This window comes from Microtus oregoni, unplaced genomic scaffold, assembly GCF_018167655.1.
Source record: "Microtus oregoni isolate MIOR12 unplaced genomic scaffold, Mior012 000011F_ref0000422, whole genome shotgun sequence".
In the NCBI taxonomy this organism is placed as follows: domain Eukaryota; kingdom Metazoa; phylum Chordata; class Mammalia; order Rodentia; family Cricetidae; genus Microtus; species Microtus oregoni.
This window is the reverse complement of record NW_024543070.1, coordinates 19,478,538-19,498,033: the sequence shown is the minus strand read 5'-3', so window position 1 is coordinate 19,498,033 and position 19,496 is coordinate 19,478,538. Positions and strand designations below refer to the sequence as shown.

At 43.0% G+C, this 19,496-nt stretch overlaps 1 protein-coding gene across 1 annotated transcript; it reads right to left on the bottom strand.

The window, feature by feature from the left end:
• Positions 1 to 66: 66 nt before the first annotated feature.
• LOC121453125 (cell division cycle protein 23 homolog) lies at positions 67 to 18,733 on the bottom strand. Its single transcript, XM_041659632.1, has 16 exons — positions 18,409 to 18,733; positions 18,251 to 18,323; positions 13,833 to 13,970; positions 11,803 to 11,845; positions 11,312 to 11,417; positions 11,063 to 11,195; positions 8,420 to 8,597; positions 8,241 to 8,338; positions 8,033 to 8,114; positions 4,326 to 4,479; positions 4,092 to 4,211; positions 3,737 to 3,812; positions 3,373 to 3,434; positions 2,324 to 2,402; positions 2,129 to 2,248; positions 67 to 1,524 (listed from the first exon to the last, which is right to left on the bottom strand). Exons 1-16 carry the CDS (start codon positions 18,567 to 18,569, stop codon positions 1,354 to 1,356), a joined length of 1,794 nt encoding a protein of 597 aa, XP_041515566.1. The 5' UTR covers positions 18,570 to 18,733; the 3' UTR covers positions 67 to 1,353.
• Between the last annotated feature and the right edge of the window lie 763 nt (positions 18,734 to 19,496).

The window sequence follows — 19,496 nt, the reverse complement described above, 5'->3', positions numbered from 1 at the left end:
AATTATTGTATTATAATCACATATATAATCTCATTTTTCATGCACAAATATTATACTGAATAAAGACACTGTTTATGCTTTTATTTGGATTCCAAACTTAGAAAAATATAAAAAGGGGGACAGAAACTGATATAAATACCATCTGGTCCGTTGGACCCTTGGACAGGAACAGCAATGGGAACCAGCCTAAGGCGCACTACGAAATGAGTCAAATGGCAATACGTATTCAAAAGGTTTTGTTTTGTTGTTTGTTTGGGTTTTTTTTCAAGACAGGTCTTACTATGTAGCTCAGACTGGCCTGGAACTTGCTGGGTAGACAGCTAATCTCAAAACATCCACCTGCCTTTGTCTTCAAAATGCTAGGATTAAAGACGTGCACCACCATGCACAGCTAAAATTTCAAAAGTAAGAGGGGAATAAAAATACTCTGAGGAGCACAAGAGAAGGAAGGTTACATCTTAAACACAGAATGGTCGCTAGCATCATATAGCACAAACATCAAAGTGTATTTGAAACTACAAGAACATAAGATGATTCACTCAACCTTGCAGACAAAGTTGAAAACAAAGTATTCTTTGGAGATAAAAGGAAAAAACAATTACATCAAGCATTAACTAAAAGATATCAGCATGGATTTTAATGTCTCAAATAAAAAAGGTACTTTCAAATGTCCACAAAGTTCTCTGTAATCTGGTCTCCCTGTGTTGACTTTCATCAGGGTATAGCCAATGCTGTAGCCATCCCGGCCTTCAATATGAGCTACAGTTCATGCTCACAGACTTCCACTTGAAAGGTTTTAGAAGACTTCCTTCGAAAGCAGTCTCCCAAAGATCATATGAATAGCTACACTCTAACCCTAATCTCCGACATCAGAGACCACACTGCAAAACGAAGGTCATTCTAGCCAGGCCTCACAGCACAGGCCTGTAATCCCATCGTAGGCTACACAGAGAAACCCTGTCAACACCTGACCTCACTACACCAGAAGACAAGCAGGATAGTCTTTACTCCCCGCTTTGCCTAGCCCACTCCAGCAGCATTAAACCTTGTTTCTGTAGCATCACTTATGGTAAAGTGCTGTAAAAGGGATTTGTGGAGGTGAGGAGACTATGGGAGGGCCAAGACCTGCTATTCTGAATAGAAGGGAGAAGTGCTGGCTGACAGAAGACAGTCAGTACTGTCCTCCGTCGTTCCTGTCTACCTCTGAAGGTGATTCCATAGGCTGTCCCCAAGGCTGTTTCTATCTGTAAAAATGAGAAGAGTTTAGGTCCTTGGGAGAACAGACGTGGCTGCTCTTTACCGGAGGTAAGGCTTAATACTGGTCTAGCAGTGCGCTGCCTTGAGAGCTGTCAACTACGGCGTGACTGAAGACAGGTTGAGTGGAGAAACTCTGCGTGTAGGCGTGTTGTTTGCAGACAGTGAGGCAGGGAGGAAAAAGGTACCAGGCGTGTCAGTGCTCGGTGTCTCCCCTTGGTTCCGCAGCTGTAGGATCTGGCGGAGCAAGGCCTTACCTTCTTCCCGCGTCTGAAACAAAGTTACAGCTGTTTCAAAATGTGTTCGGTGCTATTCTCAAAAGTTGGTTTTTAAAATACTCTTCAGAACATTCCTTTACAAATAAAAGGAGTCTTGTCCCCTTAAAAAAAAAAAGCAAGTATGATGTGGGAGAGTCTTCTGTTTTGTGTTGATTTCGTTGGTTAAATAAAGAAACTGCCTTGGCCCTTTAATAGGACAGAAAATTAGGCGGAGTAAACAGAACAGGATGCTGGGAAGAAGGCAGTGAATTTAGTCACCATGATTCTCCTCTCCGAGACAGATGCAGGTTAAGATCTTTCCTGGTAAGCCACCTCGTGGTACTACACAGATTATTAGAAATGGGTTAATCAAGATGTGAGAATTAGCCAGTAAGAGGCTAGAGCTAATGGGCCAAGTAGTGTTTAAAAGAATACAATTTGTGTGTTGTTATTTCGGGGCATAAGCTAGCCAGGCGGCCGGAACGCAGCCCGCCACTCCTCACTACAGAAGTACTCAATGGCTGACTCCCACAAGTCAAAGTAAGCTTCCTGGCACACCATGTAAAGACCACATGTTTTGGCCTGAAAAATCAAACCTTTTAGAATCCAATACTCACATCATTGAATGCACAGCACTTCTGGGCACAAGTTGAAGCTTCATCCCACAACTTGCATTTAAAATAGTACTGGGCCAGGTAGCGGAAGGCTGTACTCTCCTCCAAGTGCTCCACTACTTCCTAGATAAGGAAAGCAAGCATGACTGAGGTGACAAGAACCTGTCAGGGACACAGCTCTCATGCTCTGACACATACCCCACACGAATAGATATCTTGGATGTATTTGATGTAACACTGGGCAGCCTGCTCTGACTCAGTCAACTGTTCATGAAGCCTACAAAAGAAATTGGGCTTTAAATAAAAGACCACAAAGCAAGTCAGATATTAAAAAGTAAAGGCATAAATAAAACCTGAAATGACATATAAACAAGTAAATTTTAACATAAATAACATGTTGAGATCCAGAATACAATCAGTGTCTATTAAGTGGTTACTATGATGCACAGCTTCACTCCACCAGCACTAGGAAAGCAGAGACGGGGATTTCTGTGAGTTAAAGCCCAGCCTGGTCTACAGAGCAGTTCCAGGATAGCCAGGGCTACACAGAGAAATCCTATCTTAAAAAACAAAACAAAATGACAACAACAACAAAAAGCAGGGTGTCTACCAGTGCTACATAGTAAGTCCTTGCCTCAAAAAAAAAAAAAAAAAAAAGTTAACGGCCAGGTGAGCTGGCTTAGCAGCTGAAGCAAAGCCTGACAATCGAGTTCAGTTCCCGGGGACCACATAATGGTTGGCGCGACCTCCACATAAACATACCACATACATATACACAAAATTTAAAAAACTTTTTAAAAGAGTAGTTGACTTAAACTGATAATTGGATAATGTACCCTTCCAAAATTTTCCTGCTAACACTGGTACGAATGACAGCTGACTACTTCTGAGCAATTCTCCCATGCACACAGGCCCTGATGCATGCTAGGTGAGTCCTCGACCACACAACCACACTTCTAGTCCACTCAGATCTTTTTCCGTTCATTTTTCATCTCTTGCCTAACAGGAAATCTATTCCAATTCAAGGTGAAGTGGAACTCTCTAGAGTCAAGAGGCTAAAGCCAGAATATAATTTCATGCCTAGCATGTATAAGGTCCTGGGTTCATCTACAACACAGAGAAAAGGAAAGAGCTTTGCGCAACTGCAGAACCAGTCTTTCCATACCCTTTCCACACCCTGCTCCATGCTCACACTCATGACACAACCTCAGGAGAACCAACACAAGTATCAAAGACATTCCACTCACTTTGCCAGCTTCACGAGAGCCATCTTCTCCACATCTCCCACAGCATATGCTCTCCAGTAACACTGTCGAAGAATAAACTGGTCACTTCTGACTGCTGCCCATGTGGAACAACTAATCACATAAACACTAAGGCCATGCAAGCCTTCTAGAAATGCAGGCTTACACAATACAGAGCGTTTTTCCTGTTATATAGGTCCAGGCTATACATGTAGACATCCACGCTGATAATCTCAGCCTACATTTCTTTTATGCTACACAGAGATCAGAATGGGGGGGGGGGTGTTACTACAGCGCTGTACACAGCTCAATGTCCTTCTGAACAACAGGTTTCTGCTCAGATTCTCCAGGCTGAAATTTGAGGTACCTTTTTGGCTTCCACTAGTTGATTGAGTTTCTCATAACATTCTCCTAAGGCAACCAGCATTCGAGAATCATTGGGACTATGAAAAAGGGTAACAAATAGTTAGAGCAAAGACTTTATCAAAACCTCAAGTCCTCACCTGAAAGCTTGGTCTCTACTATTTCACACTGTTCCCAGTCTATGCAAGGACTGTTCTTCAGTCAATGCTTCATTTAATAACATTACTTTATGTTTATAATTATCCCATAAACACACTAGTAGAGAAACTAAGTAAAAATGACCAGACCCACACCCTTTAGTTCTGAGAGAGAGCTGGTATCATATCAACCCTTTCCACACTGTCAAGAAACCAACTTACCGCAGCTGGTGGGCCCGCCTATAATAATAAAGGCAATAAAAGGGCATCTTAAGAATTTCATAGGTCTGTCCAAGGCCATACCAAGCTCTGTAGTCTCTCTTGTTGACTTCAATGGCATGTCTAAGAAATAGACAAAACAGACAGAAACATGGCAAAAGAATTAAGGTTAGCCACACATAGGCTTAGCAGAGGCTCCTGTTCCACTCACCCCTCCCACCCCAACTGGACACTTACCGGTAAGCCTGGATAGCAGCAGATGTGTTTTTCATTTCCATGTACTCATGCCCCATCAACGTCCAGGCCCCAAGATACCTAGGGTTCAACTTGAGGGCTCTCTGAAAATATAAGGCTGCTTTCTCATGCTGGGAGCGTAAGCTATAATAATTGCCTGATAAAGAAAAAAACAAAATGATTCACAGTAAACACACACACACAAGTACACATAAATAAAAATAAAGGGGCAGGAGAAATAGTTCAGTGGCTTAAGAACACTGGTTGCTCTTCCAGAGGACCCGAGTTCAATTCCTAGCACCCATGTGGCAGCTCACAACTACCTGTAACTCCAGTGCCAGGGGACATGTTTGCTAAGTTATAGCCTCCTTTTGTATCAGGCATGACATACATACATAAAGACTATGGGCAAGCACTAATAAACATAAATAAACCCTTAAAGGTAAATTAATATTAATATTAAAGAGAGAGAGAGAGAGAAAATTTTTTCCCTAACATTCTTTAGTTTGGTGATATTTGTTTATTTTTGTTTTTTGAGACAGGGTTTCTCTTTGTAGCCTTGGTTGTCCTGGACGTCATGCTGTAGTCCAGGATGGCCTTGAACTCAGAGCTCTATCTACCTCTGCCTCCAGAGTGTTAGGATTAAAAGAGTACACCACCTCGCCTGGCCTGAATTTTGTTTGTTTAGATTAGTGATTCTAAACTAGATTATTTTCAACCTAGACTTCAAAGGAATTTCTCAAAAGGATTAAAAAGGTAGAGAGCTCTGAGCTTCTTCACCAAGAATCACAGCATTCTATTACAACTGTTTCTGAAAAGACAAATTGATTTAAGATGCTGTAAAAGATTTTAAGAGTCTAAAAGCTAACCTGTCTTAGCATGAGGCATGAATCAGCAAATATGGTAGATCCAAACAATGGGACCCAATCCAGGAAGAAAAAGGATTGCTTTAGATGCTACAACATTCGTAAGTCTTAAAACCATGTTGGATGAATGGGTGGGAAAAGCTTTAAATCCGCATTTGGGAGGGAAAAGCAGGCAGAGCTCTGTGAGTTTGAAGCCACTCTGGTCTACACAGTAAGCTCTAGGCAGCCAGAAAAAAAAAGATGCTAACTAAAAGAAGTCAGACAATAGGATTTTATTAATATTAAGTAATATCATTTATATAAACTTCCAATTAGGCAAAATTATAAGCTAGAAAGTCAAGCAGTGGTCTGGAGCATGGGAAAAACAATGGAAAATTGTTAGGTTGATGGAGTCAGACTGTAATGTTGCTGGGAAACTCCCTTCACCATGAACTTAACACAGCAAGTCCTGTGGCTGGCTCTCCGTTCCAATAAAGCTTTTCCTCTTTCAAGGAACCAACTCAAGCTGTCATGAGACTTGAAGGGGTTTCCTTCTTTTTTAAAAAACTGTATTTACTTTATCATTTATCTGGGGCATAGGAAAGCACTCTACTGTTGAACCCAGTTCCAACCTGAAGAGATTTTCATGACATACAGAAAAATAAAAAGCATAGGTAAGAATATAATTTGGACTACTTTTACAAAGCAAATAATCATCACATCTGACATGTGTATATTTTTTTATCAGTAGTTATCAACCTGTGGGTCACAGGTCCTTTGGGGTTTGAATGATCCTTTCACAGGGATAGCCTAGGACTATTGGAAAACACAAATATTTACATTACAATTCATAACAGTAGCAATAAAAATAATTTTAGAGCCTGGTCTACAACAGCCGGCTCCAGGACAGGCTCCAAAGCTACACAGAAAAACCCTGTCTCAAAGAAAAGGAAAACAAAAAAAAAAAACAAAAAAAACAACAATGCATGAACCACCTTTCTTGCTGGGCGGTGGTGGGGCACGTCTTTAATCCCAGCTCTCGGGAGGCAGAGGCAGGCATATATCTGTGAGTTCAAGTTCAGCCTGGACAGGCTCTAAAACTACAGCGAAACCCTGTCTCAAAAAACCAATAAATAGGGGCTGGAGAGATGGCTCAGAGGTTAAGAGCATTGCCTGCTCTTCCAAAGGTCCTGAGTTCAAATCCCAGCAACCACATGGTGGCTCACAACCATCTGTAATGGGGTCTGGTGCCCTCTTCTGGCCTGCAGGCATACACACAGACAAAAAAATACTGTATACATAATAAATAAATAAAAAAAAACCAATAAATAAATAAATAATTTAGACCACTGTTATATATGGGATGACAACACACTCAAACAAGTATAATAAAGAGGAAAAGCGCAACAACAAAACAAAATTCCACAACCGCCCCCTCTGGTTGGCTGCAGTGACCCCACTTAGGAGGATGAGGCAGGTCTGCCTAAAGCTGCAGGTCACCTTGGGCCACACAGTAAATCCCAGTCCAGCCTAGGCTATAGGTTGAGACCTTACCTCAAAAATCAAAATAAAACTTCCCTTATGTATAAATTATATGTACACAATAAGCCAGTCAAACATAGATTTCAATATATATTAACTTGTAGAGAACATGAGATATTGTTAAATAAAATAATGAAAACTTGAAGTTATTGTATAAAAGATTCCATTTTGGTAAGATAATAACAACAACAAAAATTCCTAGTATGTTTTTAAAATAGTTTTATTAGAAATTAATTATATTCACTGTTTCTACTCTATGTCTGATTATTTACATTCAAACTCAACTTCATGTTCACCTAGAAGCTTTAAAGCAACAGGTTTCATGCCCTCTATAAGAATCTGCCACCAGGGAAAATGGTTCATGCCTTTAAACCCAGTACTTAGGAGGCAGAGGTAGGAGGATGTATCTGAGGTCTAGGTCAGCCTGGTCTACATAGTCAGTTCTCTACATAGTCAGGGCTCTACAGAAGTCTCTACTATGTCTTTTTAAAAAACAAAGTGAATACGTCTACACCTGCAATCTCAATGCTTGAGAGTAGTCAGGAGGCTAAGGTCACCCTCAGTCACACAGTGAATTGTAGATATGGATCCTGTCTGGAAAACAAACAACGAAATACTAGCTGGGTAGGGTAGCACATTCCTGTGAGCTTGGTCTCTGGGAGGTGACAGCAGAATCAGCAGTTCAGGGTCATCCTCCACAGGTTACATTCCAAGCTGAAGCAGACTGAAGCTAACTGAGAGAACTATCTCAGAAAAACAAAAGGAAGCCAAAGGGAGTTCTTGGAGAGGCGCCTCAGCAGCTAGTCTAAGGATGCACACAGCCCTTAGAGGGCGTCTGTGTCGTGAGGCCCAGAATGATCTGACACGTCTAGACTCTGTGGCCACCTGCACTCATAGGCCAAGGCGTGAGCACAAACAAAAGCAGAAGAACCACCAGGTTCTTTACCAGCCAGTAAAGACTAAAGGGTTCTAGGTCATTCCGGGCTAGGGTGAGAGAGACCCTCTCTCAAAACACCTCTAGGATGGGGCTCATCAGTTCAGAGCACTGCTGTACCAAAGGACCTAAATTCAATGTCCAGCACCCACATGGCCGCTCACAACTACCTATAATTCCAGTTCCAAGGACCAAGCCCTCTTCTGGTCTCTATAGAACCCAGCACTTGGGAGGCAGAGGCAGGCAGATCTCTGTGAGTTCAAGGCCAACCTGGTCTACACACCAAATTCCAGTGCTATATAGAAGAGACTTTGTCTCAACAAAGAGATGAGAGAGACAGACAGACAGACAGACAGAGATCTTAAAAGAAAAAAGTAGCCAACTCTCACCAATTACACAGCATGTTTCTACTCGGTACTTATCAATTTCACAGAGGTTATGTGCCAGATAACTCAATTCAGACTTCATACTCTGGGAAGAAAGAGGAAGATCATGTGAGCCTGATGAAGCACCCAGAAGGTGTTCATTCTTTAGCAAATGCAAACATGCTATCTAATCCAGTAGCTTCATCAAGCTCAATCAAGAGGAACAAATTACCCTGACATAAAGAAGATTGGAGAATGTGTCCATATTTTCAATCCGGTAAGGATCTTGTTTCCTCAGCTCATTAAAAATAGAAAGGGCTTTGTCGATATCTGAAAGAAAGAAGGCAGAGTTCAAAGCCCGACTAACTGCAGCCCGAGTCTGTCGGCACTCCAGCACCCTTGTTCACTCACCTCTGATATTGTGATAGGCAACTGCGATCTGGGATACAATGTATGAGCTCTTGGAGAAGCCCACATCAATGAGATGCTGATACTTCTGCAGGGCCTCCTCTATCAGCTGCAACTCTGTGTATATATGAGCCAGGAAGAATTCCTTCATCCAGGTGTCAGGCAAAGACAGGAACTTCAGCTAGTACCCAGAGAGAGGGACACACTTAGTATAACCTGGTCTTTCTCCCAAAGCAACACCAAAGATCATTACGTTCTAAAAGGATTCATCACTAAAATCTTAATGAACATCTACAAATGAATACAGGGTAACCCCACTGAATCTGACTTAGAAGCATAATTAGGGGAGAACGGCCCAGTAGGATAGACTTAAACAAACAAACAAAACCCACAAAACTTGAGAATGAGCAGAATCTAAATAGAATAGAGAGAAGAGAGGAAACAGCATTCCAGGCAAAGGCAACAACAAGAGTACAGTGATTAAAACTAGCTTTGTTTAAGGAGGCTTTGCGTCAAAAAAAAGTAGACCCCATCACACACTAGAAAACAAGATACAGTTAAGAAACTACTGAAAATTTCTGCCCAAAGTGTTTTATGATGTCTCCTCCTTATAATTCCAGTACCCAGGAAGCTGAGACAGAAAGACAGCCATGAATCTGATGTCAGCCTAGTCTTAACAGAGAGATCATTTCAAGCAGTGGTGGTGCAAGCCTTTAATCTCAGCATTCAGGAGGCAGAGGCAGGCAGATCTCTGTGAGTTCGAAGCCAACCTGATCTACAGAGTAAAGTCCTAGAACAGGCTCCAGAGCTACTGAGAAACCCTGTCTTGAAAAACCAAAAGAAAAAAAAAAAGAGCTATATGTGGTGGTGCACATTTTTAATACTAGCACCACTCAGACTCAGAAGGTAGAAGCAGGAAGATCGTGGTGAGTTCAAGGCTAGCCTGAACTACACAGCAAATTCCAGTACAGTCAGACCTACACTGAGAAACCTTGTCTCTTCCTTGGGAGGTAAGGTAAGAGGATCTCTGGGATATCCTGGTCTACATAGAGAGCTCAGGTCAGCCAGGGCTACATAAAAGGATCACTCTGAGGGGGTGGGGGTGTTCTTGCAGCAGATCTGGGTTCTGTCCCAACACCTAGAGGGTGGCTCACAGGTGCCTATAATTCCAGAGATTCAGATGCTTTCTTCTGACTTCCTTGGGCACCATGCACACATATGGTGCACATACATGCACCCAGGCAAATACTTGTACACATAAAACTAAATAAATCTTTTTTTAAACACTTTTTAAAAAGGAATTTTAGAAACTGTGTACAGGATAACTTGGAAATGGAAGAGTGTTGTAAACCAGAAGCTAGAGAGAAAGTATCCATTATTAATTAAGTAATCCAGGTCTGAGATGCCAAGAGAGGTAACAAGCAACCAAGAGAAAGATTCCCACAGAAAAGCGACCACAGCACTGCTTCATCCCAGCAAAGAGAGACAGAAGAAAAGGAGGTGACAGACTTGGAGGTGTTGAGACTGGATGTCTTGGACTTACGATGCAGGTCAGTGGTGGAGAGCTTTCTCAGCTCAGGGAAGGATCTAGAATTAATGCCTACTATGTCCAGAACCAATAGTAACCACCCATACCCAAACTCAGGGTATCTTGAGTAGTGATAGTAATAATGATGAAGCTGGAAGGAAGAAAAAATCTGATAGGAAAAAGAAGAGAGGGGGCTGGAGAGATGGCTCAGAGGTTAAAAGCACTGATTGCTCTTCCTGCGGTCCGGAGTTCAATTCCCAGCAACCGCATGGTGGCTCATAACCATCTGTAATGAGATCTGGTGCCCTCTTCTGGAGAGTAGGCATAAATGTAGATAGAACACTGTATACATAAGAAAAAGAGAGATTTTGATATGCAAGATGAAAAAATTGCTTTTGCATAATTTGATTTCAATGCATAATTTGGTTCACCCTATATGAGGGGGAATACAAATAAAGATACATTTTCAGACACTGACTGAGCAGTACAAACCATTGTTGTGGAAACAGAAGAATGAACCCACCTTTAGTTTTTATAGTTTTTAAAACAAGGTCTTAGCCCTGGCTGGCCTGGAATTCAATACACAGAAAAAAGGATAGCCTTGAACTCATAAAGACCCTCCTCCCAGGTGCTGGGATTAAAGGCACTCACCACCATACCTGGTCTACCTTTAGCAATTTAGGAGCAACAAAAGGAAGGAAGTGTGTTGTTCTATCAACTACTAAAGGACAAAATGAATACTAAACAAAATTCACAGACAGCAACTAATAAAAAAGATTTCAGGGCAGGTCATAAAGGCACATACCTTTAATCCCAGTACACGGGAGACAGAGGCAGCCTGGTCTACACAGAGTTTCAGGATAGCCAGGGTTACATAGAGAGCCTCTGTCTCAAACAAACAAAAAGCCAGGTATGAGAGTATACACCTGTGCTGCCAGGGAAGTAGGTACGTGGAGGCAGAAGAGCCACAGGTTAAATAAACCCAAGCTACCTAGCAAGTTCCCACAAACAGAACAGTGGAGGGGCTAGGGAGCTGCAAAGAGCCAGCTCTGAACCAAGTTCACAGTGAGAGCACGTTCTCCCCACAACACTACCATAGGGTTCCCCATGAAACTCACCATCTCTTTGTCTGTGATCAGGTTACACAGCTCCAACCAGGCTCCCCAGTGCAAAGGCAAAACATGAGTAGCCTCCACAAACACATCAATGGCCTCTTTCACCAAGTCCAGTTTCCGAAGCACCACCCCATACCTGGGAAAGAAAGTCAGAGCCACCAGGGAGGTTAAAGCCTGAGAATGTCTTCTCCCTTCTCCTCTCCTCAAGGGGCAAACACGCTGCTGAAAGCGCCAACCCCTGGTGACACTCACAGGTAAAGGCCGAACCCATCGAGTCCCCGGGCCTGGTGCTTCCTGCTGAGCTCCACTCTCAGCTCTCGGAGAGCCTCGTTTTTCACCTGTCCTTTTTCTAGGGGTCCTAGGAGAGAAAGAATTATTCATCCTCAGACACACACATATATTTCTGTTATCATCAACCAAAATTATCCCTGCAACCCCTCACACAACCCATTTACTCGAGATGATGGCTGGTGTGCAGTCGTAGGTTATCAATATTTACAAATCACAAGTTCCAATTAAAACTGAATTGTCCACCTTAGGTTGCAGAAATCAAGTATGGGTTAAGGGAAGCAAGCCAAATCCCACAGCAACCAAGCGGTGGAGCTGGGTGGACAGCCCGAAGCTGAGATAAATCATGAGCCATGGAGTCTACTGATGGACCCTGCAATGGCCCATATGGCATCTAAGCATGCAGATCTGCTTTTTAGGACAAAAGGTTAGACAGGAAAAAGAAAAAAACATACCTAGGCTATCAACTGTCTCATCGTCCTTCTTTTTCTCTCCAGACTGTAAGAGAGGGAGAGAATCAATAAACAGGTTTCTCACCTTATTCTAAATGCTTCCTAAAAGCAGCAGCCTGACTCTATCTACAAGGCTAACTAAAGTCTTCGCAAAATAACACTTGCCTTATAAACAACCATTCATTCAGGTGTTCCCACTGGCTAAATGTGAGTACACTGAGCACCAAAGACTTAAATATAATGATAAATAGACAGTTAAAAACATGAGAATCCAGCAGGGCGGTGGTGGTGCATGCCTTTAATCCTAGCACTCAGGAGGCGGAGGCAGAGGCAGGTGGATCTCTGTGAGTTCGAGGCCAGCCTGGTCTATGGAGTGAGTTCCAAGATGTTTAGGGCTACACACAGAAACCCAGTTTTGGAAAGAAACAAAAGAAAGAAAAAAGAAAAAAACAAGAAAGGCTGTATGTGGTAGTGCATGCCTGTAAACCTGGCACTCTGCAGAGGTACAGGCAGGACAACAGTTCAGGGCAGCCTGGGCTATGTTACACAGTAGGACAGTATCCAAGACAATTACAAATTCAATATTAATTTTACTTACATTGTCATTTCTTATTTATTTAGGTTTTCTGAGGCAGGTTCTCACTATTATAGCCATAGCTGACCTGGACTTTTCAATATAGACCAGGCAGGTTTTGAACTAGGAGAAAACCTCCTGCCTCTGCTTTTTGGGTGCTAGGATTACAAGTGTATGCTGCCATACTAAGTTGCATTGTCCTTTTTATCAAAATTTTTAACAAAGTAATAAATATACTACAAATAAGTGTGAAGTGAGTTTATAAAACTTTAAATCAACTGATACTTTAACTCAATTGTAGAATTTTTAGGGTGGGGGTTCCTTTATTTTTTTTGCTTTTTGTTTGTTTATAGAGACGGGATCATACAAGGTAGCACAAACTGATCTCAAACTCTTACTCCTTCTGCCTTGGCATCCCAAGTACTAGGATTCTACGTGTATACCATCATGTCCTGCTTTCAGGCCTTTCGTTTTTTGAGCTAGGATCTCTACCACTACCTGGCCTGGAACTCACTACGTCACTGTGCAGACCAACATAGCCTGGAACTCCCTGGGATCCTTAGCTCTCTGCATCTAGAATGTGGAGATTATAGACACCACCACACCCTACCAATTCTTAAGCACTAGTATCAATGCAATAACCCAGAGAAAAGAGTCATCCTGTTAGCAATCATCCTACCTACATATACGTTCCTTTTTTTAAAATACTTATTTATTTATTTATTTATTATGTATACAATATTCTGTCTGTGTGTATGTCTGCAGGTCAGAAGAGGGCACCAGACCTCATTACAGATGGTTGTGAGCCTCTATGTGGTTGCCGGGAATTGAACTCAGGACTTTTGGAAGAGCAAGCAATGCTCTTAACCACTGAGCCATCTCTCCAGCCCATACGTTGCTATTTTTTAAACTTTGTTACTTTTTTTTTTTTTTAGACTTTGTGTAGCCCTAGTCTGCTAGAAATTCACAAAGATTCACCGGCCTCTGCCTCCCAAGTGCTAGAATTAAAGGTGTGCACTACCAGGCCTGGCTTCCTATTATTATTATTATTATTATTATTTTATTGCAATATTGTCATTAAGCATATTCACTTGGTGACCTACTACCTAGGTATTTAAAAATTAAACTTTTTCAAGGCTAGAAAAATGACTCAGTGGTCAAGAGCACTGGTTGCTCTTCCAGATGGCCCATATTCAAATCCCAGCATACACATAGCAGCTCATAACCATCTGTAACTCCTCTTCAGGCCTCTGCTTGTATCAGGCCCACCCATGATACACATACATATATACACACAAAACATTCATTCATATATATACATATATACATACACACATATATATATACACATACATATACACATATGTATATCTAATTCATTTTTAATTAAAATTTTCCTTTTGGTTCTAAATTCAGATGTTTCCCTGAAGGCAGAATAACATCTTAAAGTGACCCTTACCAGGTATCTGGAATACATATACAGGAAATAGGCTTTCTTGCTATTGCAGCCATGCAGGAAATGTGCTGCCCGATCATACTCTTTAACATCAAAGTAGGCCTTGGCCAGGGTGTAGGCATCTACATCCTGGGCGTCCTCCTAGAAGAGAAGAGACAGGACTGTGTGGGTGGTTAAGACTAAGACAGCCAAAGTTCACCTTAAAAAAGCATGTCCATTAATTTCAAGTATAGGAAAAGATTAACTATTTCTCCTCCCCCAATATATGTAAATACATGCATTTATACAGTAGTTTTTAATACGTGTATCACCTGTAAAGGCAAAGAACCTTTTTTCCAAAGTTTTTTTTTTTTCCAAAATAAAAAGTGGCATAATCCTAGCACTCGGGAGGCAGAGGCAGGCAGATCTCTGTGAGTTCAAACCAAGCCCAGATTACAGAGTGAGATTCAGGAAAGCCAACACTATATAATGACACTCTGTCTCAAAGAGAAAAAAAAAGAAAAAAAGAAAAAGGAAGGAAACAAGGTTGGGGTTTGGGGGGTTGGCTCAATGAGTAAAGTATCTGCCACACACACATTATCCCCTGAATTTGCATTCCCAGAGCTCACACAAAAACCAGACATAGCAGCCTATACCTGTAACCCCAGAGTTTGCCTATAATCCCCACACTTGGGAGGTAGAAGCAGGAGGATGAATTCAGGTTATTCTCAGCTTTACAGCCAGTCTCAAGACAACCTGAGCAACAAGAGGCCCCGTGTCAAAAGAGAAGAGGGGAGGAAAGTCAAAAGGAGCAAAAAGAATACGGAGAAAACGGTATCTTGAGTGGAGAAAAAAGGGTCCTCTATTATAATGATGAATATGCCTGCTTGTCACAAACAAGCCTGGGTTTGTTGGGGCCAGCAAGATGACTCAGAAGGTTAAGAACACTTGCCACCAAGCCTGAAAAGCTGAGTCAATTCCCAGGACCCACACAGTAGGAGAACCAACCCCTGCAGGCTATGGAATAAGCCTTCTGTACACTGCGTGAATATGTCACTATGATTGGTTTGATAAACAAGCTGACAGGCCAATAGCTAAACAGGACCAAATTAGGTGGGAAAGTCAAATTGAGAATGATGAGATGAGGAAGGGTAGAGTTAGAGAAGTTGCCAGCTAGATGGGCAATGAGTCAGACATTCAAAATATGATAGAAGTAAAAGCCAAGAGCCTTGGGGCAGCATTAGACTAATAGGAATGGGTTAAGCTTTAAGTGCTAGTTAGTAATAAGTCTGAGCTATTAGCCAAGCATTTATAATTTATATTAAGCCTGTGAGTGATTATTTGAGAGTGGCTGCAGGAAAGAAAAACTGCGCCTACTCCTACAGGCTATCTTCTGACCTCCATATATGTGCCATGACATACACGCGCGTGCGCACACACACACACACACACACACACACACTAAGGAAATAAACATAATTTTACATGAATTATAATGAAATTCATCCAGGACAGATATGGTGCCCATAATCTCAGCACTCAGTAGGCAGAGGAAAGAGGATCATTACAAGCCCAAGGCCAAGCTGGTGTACATATTAAGTCTGAGACCAGCAAACACTACCAAAATGGTTATACAAAACTGTATAAACATACACACATAAAATAATATTCCTAACTTTTCATGCACCTATGTAACTCAGAAAATTTTACTACTTGGACTATATGGTCTTTAAATTTGGAACCAGCAAGATGACTCAATGGGTAAAGGAGCCTGGCATCAAGTCTGAAAACATGAATTTGATACCTAGAACCCACATGGTAGAAGGAGAGAACCAACTCCCAAAAGTCGTCTTCTGAGCAGTACATGACATGGTAGTACACACCTTGAATCCCAACAATCTAGAGGCAAAGGCAGGCAGATCTCTGTGAGTTTGAGGCCAGCCTGGTCTACAAAGTGAGTTCAGGCCAGCTAGGGTGTCTCCAGGTTACTACTGCTGTGATGAAACACCAAAGGGTTTATTTCACTCACAGTTCCCTATCATCATCAAAGCAGTGAGGGAAGGAACTCAAGCAGGGCAGAACATAGAGGCAGGTGCTGCTTACTGGCTTGCCCATCGCAATTCCTTATAGAACCCACAACTGCCAGCCCAGGGACAGAACCACTCACAATGGACTGACCCTCCCCCATCACCCTCCCCATTAAACTGTCCAGCACACAAGGCTATATAATAAGACCCAGTCTCAAACAATGCCCCTCAGTGAGATCCCATCTCAAAACAAAGAGTGGGGCTGGAGAGATGGCTCAGCCGGTAAGAGGACTGGCAACTCCTGCAGAGGACCTGAGTCTGGATCCCAGCACCCACGAGGCAGCTTAATGGGGATCTGACGCCATCTGCTGGCTTCCATAAGCACCAGGCAGGCGCGCGCGCACGCACACACACACGCGCACACACAAACATACAGACACACAGGCAAAACCCAGATACATAAAATGAAAACAAATCTTTTTGTTTAAATAAAAAGAGAACTGACAATATAAAACACAACTCAGTGTTGAGAGCTTGCTTAGCACAGGTCCTAGATCCAGTACCTAAAAGAAAACAAAACAAAAACCAAACCCCTATTAAAAGTTTTAATGTTTACTCTAAATTACAGATCAAGGCTAAATTAGACTTAAATGTTTCTTCCATGATAGTTCCTAGCAAGAAATAAATACGTGCTCAACAATTCAGCAAAGAGGCTTCTAAGTCAACATATCTCGTAGCAACCTGGAAGCTATTAACTTCACCAATAGCTAACACTTAATGTCTGTAAGTGTTATGTGAGTTCTTAAAAATTATTTATGTATTTTGCATTTACTTAGAGAGAGAGAGAGTAAGTAGAGACCAAAGAACAACTTTCAGAAGTCAGTTCTCTCCCTCCATCTTGTGTGGTCCAGGAGTCCAGCTCAAGTGGTTGGCATCTTATCTGGTCCAAGAGACATAAATTCGAGAGAGGGGGCTATTTACTGAAGCTCTTCTCTCACTTGAGAGTGTTCATTGTTTACTCATTTATCCTGCTATGGACACCCATGTGCCTAAGCACTGTGACAGTCAGCACAGAGAAATACAAGCTAATAAGATAGATGCAAATCACAATGACTTTAAAAAGTCATATAAAATAATATATGCCTAATTTTACCCTCATTGCTTTACTTAATCTTCTTGGAGACTGGAAAGTTATTAATATTATCTACAACTGAAAAGGCTGTCACTTTTAGGAGAGGGTTGGAGGGTTGAAGTAGGTGCTTGCTCAATAGGCTGGCCTCAAACAATTGGCAATCCCCCTGCCTCAGGACCCCAAGTGTTGCAATTACAGGCATGAGCCACCACACCCAGCTGCAGAAAGCTTGCCACCTGCCAACATTGATGGTTTTAGTAGCGAACATGCCTGAAATACAGAAGAAAACCTGCGTACAAGTCGCCTGCACTCTACCTCCTTTTGCTAATGAGAATGGTTAATTTTACTGAATCCTATGTGCCTAGAACACTTTCGGAGGAGGGGGCTGAGACAGGGTTTCTCTGTGTAGCCTTGGCAGTCTTGGAACTTTCTCTGTAGACCAGGCTGGCCTCAAACGCAGAGATCTGCCTGCCTCTGCCTCCTGAGTGGGGTTAAAAGCCTGTGACACAGACTCTTAATCAATCTGCAGCGAAGAGCTACAGTGTAGAAGAATGATTTCATGTTTCTTATTAGCATTGTCCGGGCTGACCTCACACCCTTCTAAAGGCTCCAGGGGTTTGTTTGTTTTTGTTTTCTGTGTGTGAATGGTTTGCCTGCAGGTGTCTGCGCACCTCATGCAGGCCTGGTGCCGTCCCACGCCAGAAGACGGCATCGGATCTCCCCGGAACTTTGTTGCAGGTAACTTGTTAGCTGCCTCTGTGGATACTAGCAATCAAATCCAGCTCTTCTGGAAGAGGAGCAAGTGCTGCTAATCGATGAGCCATCTCTCCAGGCCAGGGATGAATTTTTTAGAAATGATTTTTCTTTATGTGTATGCATGTGTATCCATATACCGCATAGCTGTGTGTATCCGTGGAGAACACGGTGTGGGATCCCCTGAAGAGCTGGAGTTGCAAGAGATTTTGAAACGCCTGCTGAGGGTGCTGGAAATCGAACAGAGGTTCTTAACCATTGAGCCATCCCTTCAACCCCATCAAGGCTGAAATCTCAAACAGTAATTGTTAACTAGTTCTCCCCAGCTTAAGTAACAGCAGAGACTACATCTTCCAAGGCACAAGCAACCCCCACATATGAACTCGCTCGTAGGGCCCAGTTCAAACGCCGGCGTCTCAGCTACATCATTTCCACCGAGCAGCGGGCTCTCCTCCAGTGACAGGGCGCTGAGGACCTCTTGGGCCGCATCCCTCTGTGGCTAGGGAACGCCACTGTAACGACGTCCTTACCTCTGTTAGAGGCGGCGGCGGCTGCAGCTCGGACAAAGGCAAGGCGGGCAGAGAGAAGGCCAACTCCGCGGACCTGGAACACCACGCAAACTGCATCAGCCACGCGAGCCCCCCGAGGCCGAGATCCAGCACCGCCCCATCCGACCGCGACCTCTCACCATTTGCTACTGTGAAGCAGGCCCCGCTCCCGAGTGAGCCCCGCGATGAGCAGCAGCTGCTTCTTAATTTCTCGCAAGTCTGAGAAATCCGCGCCAGGGGACACGCCCGGTACCGCGGCCGCCACCGCGGCCACAGAGACTACCGAGGTACTCGCAGCCATTTTCCTCTCGGCCGATCCAGCCAATCAGCGTCGACAATAATTGCTCGGCAAAGCCGAAAAGGTCTGCCTCTCATTGGCTTAGCCTTGCTCCGAAACAACCAGTCACAAACCTTCTTCGTAATGGGCCTTAAAGGCACTGTGGGGGCGGGGTGGGGAGAAAGAGACAATTACACCCTGATTGGCAAGAGTTATTGAGGGAGGTAAATTAGAACGCGGAGGGGGAGGGAGGTAAATAAAGGACTTGATGGGTGGGGGCCTGAGGTCTCGTAGCAAGAAAAGATGGAGAAGAGCGAGAGCTATGCATCTTAGCGGTTTCATCTTCAACGAAAGATAAAAGGGGCGTGGCGTATGGGAAGACTCTGCCTGGGGGTGGCAATGATGGATGTATTCTGGAACGAATTCGCAGATTCCCCTGGGATTTTTCCTTGAAGTATATTAAGAGGCGCTACCCCGCGTGAAAAATCATTCCTCTTTATCACCCTCCGTTTTGCCCAACAGGGAAAAAGCGGTCAATATTGATTGAGAGGTTGCCTGATGAAGGGTTGTGTGCTTCTACAAATATAATCTGATTGAATTCTAAAATCAGAGCTATGGTATTTCTATCATTCTGTCGCCACAGTTTTATAGATAAGAAAACATTATCAGGCTCAGGAAAAATTCTGAATTATAAACTAGAAGCTCTGAACTATCACATGCAGAGTGCTGTAGGGATAAATCTTGCCCTGGTTCAATCCTTAGCGCGCGCACGCGCGCGCGCGCGCGCGCGCACACACACACACACACGCACACACACAAATTACAGGAAGATACTTAACATGTCTTTGTTGTTTGGTTGATTTGTGGGGCTAGGTTCTCATGGAGCTCAGCCTGGCCTTGAACTCCTAATCTTTCTGCCTCCACCTACTATGTGCTGAAATTACAGATGTG

What these genes read in the sequence shown, in the direction of transcription:
- LOC121453125 (XM_041659632.1), bottom strand. Translation starts at nt 18,569, where the DNA reads ATGGCTGCGAGTACCTCGGTAGTCTCTGTGGCCGCGGTGGCGGCCGCG. An exon ending in ATATGTATTCCAGATACCTG is followed by an intron (nt 11,846 to 13,832) that starts GTAAGGGTCACT and finishes CCTCTCTTACAG; the next exon opens with TCTGGAGAGAAAAAGAAGGA. An exon ending in GCTCTCGTGAAGCTGGCAAA is followed by an intron (nt 2,403 to 3,372) that starts GTGAGTGGAATG and finishes TTTCTTTTGTAG; the next exon opens with GCTTCATGAACAGTTGACTG.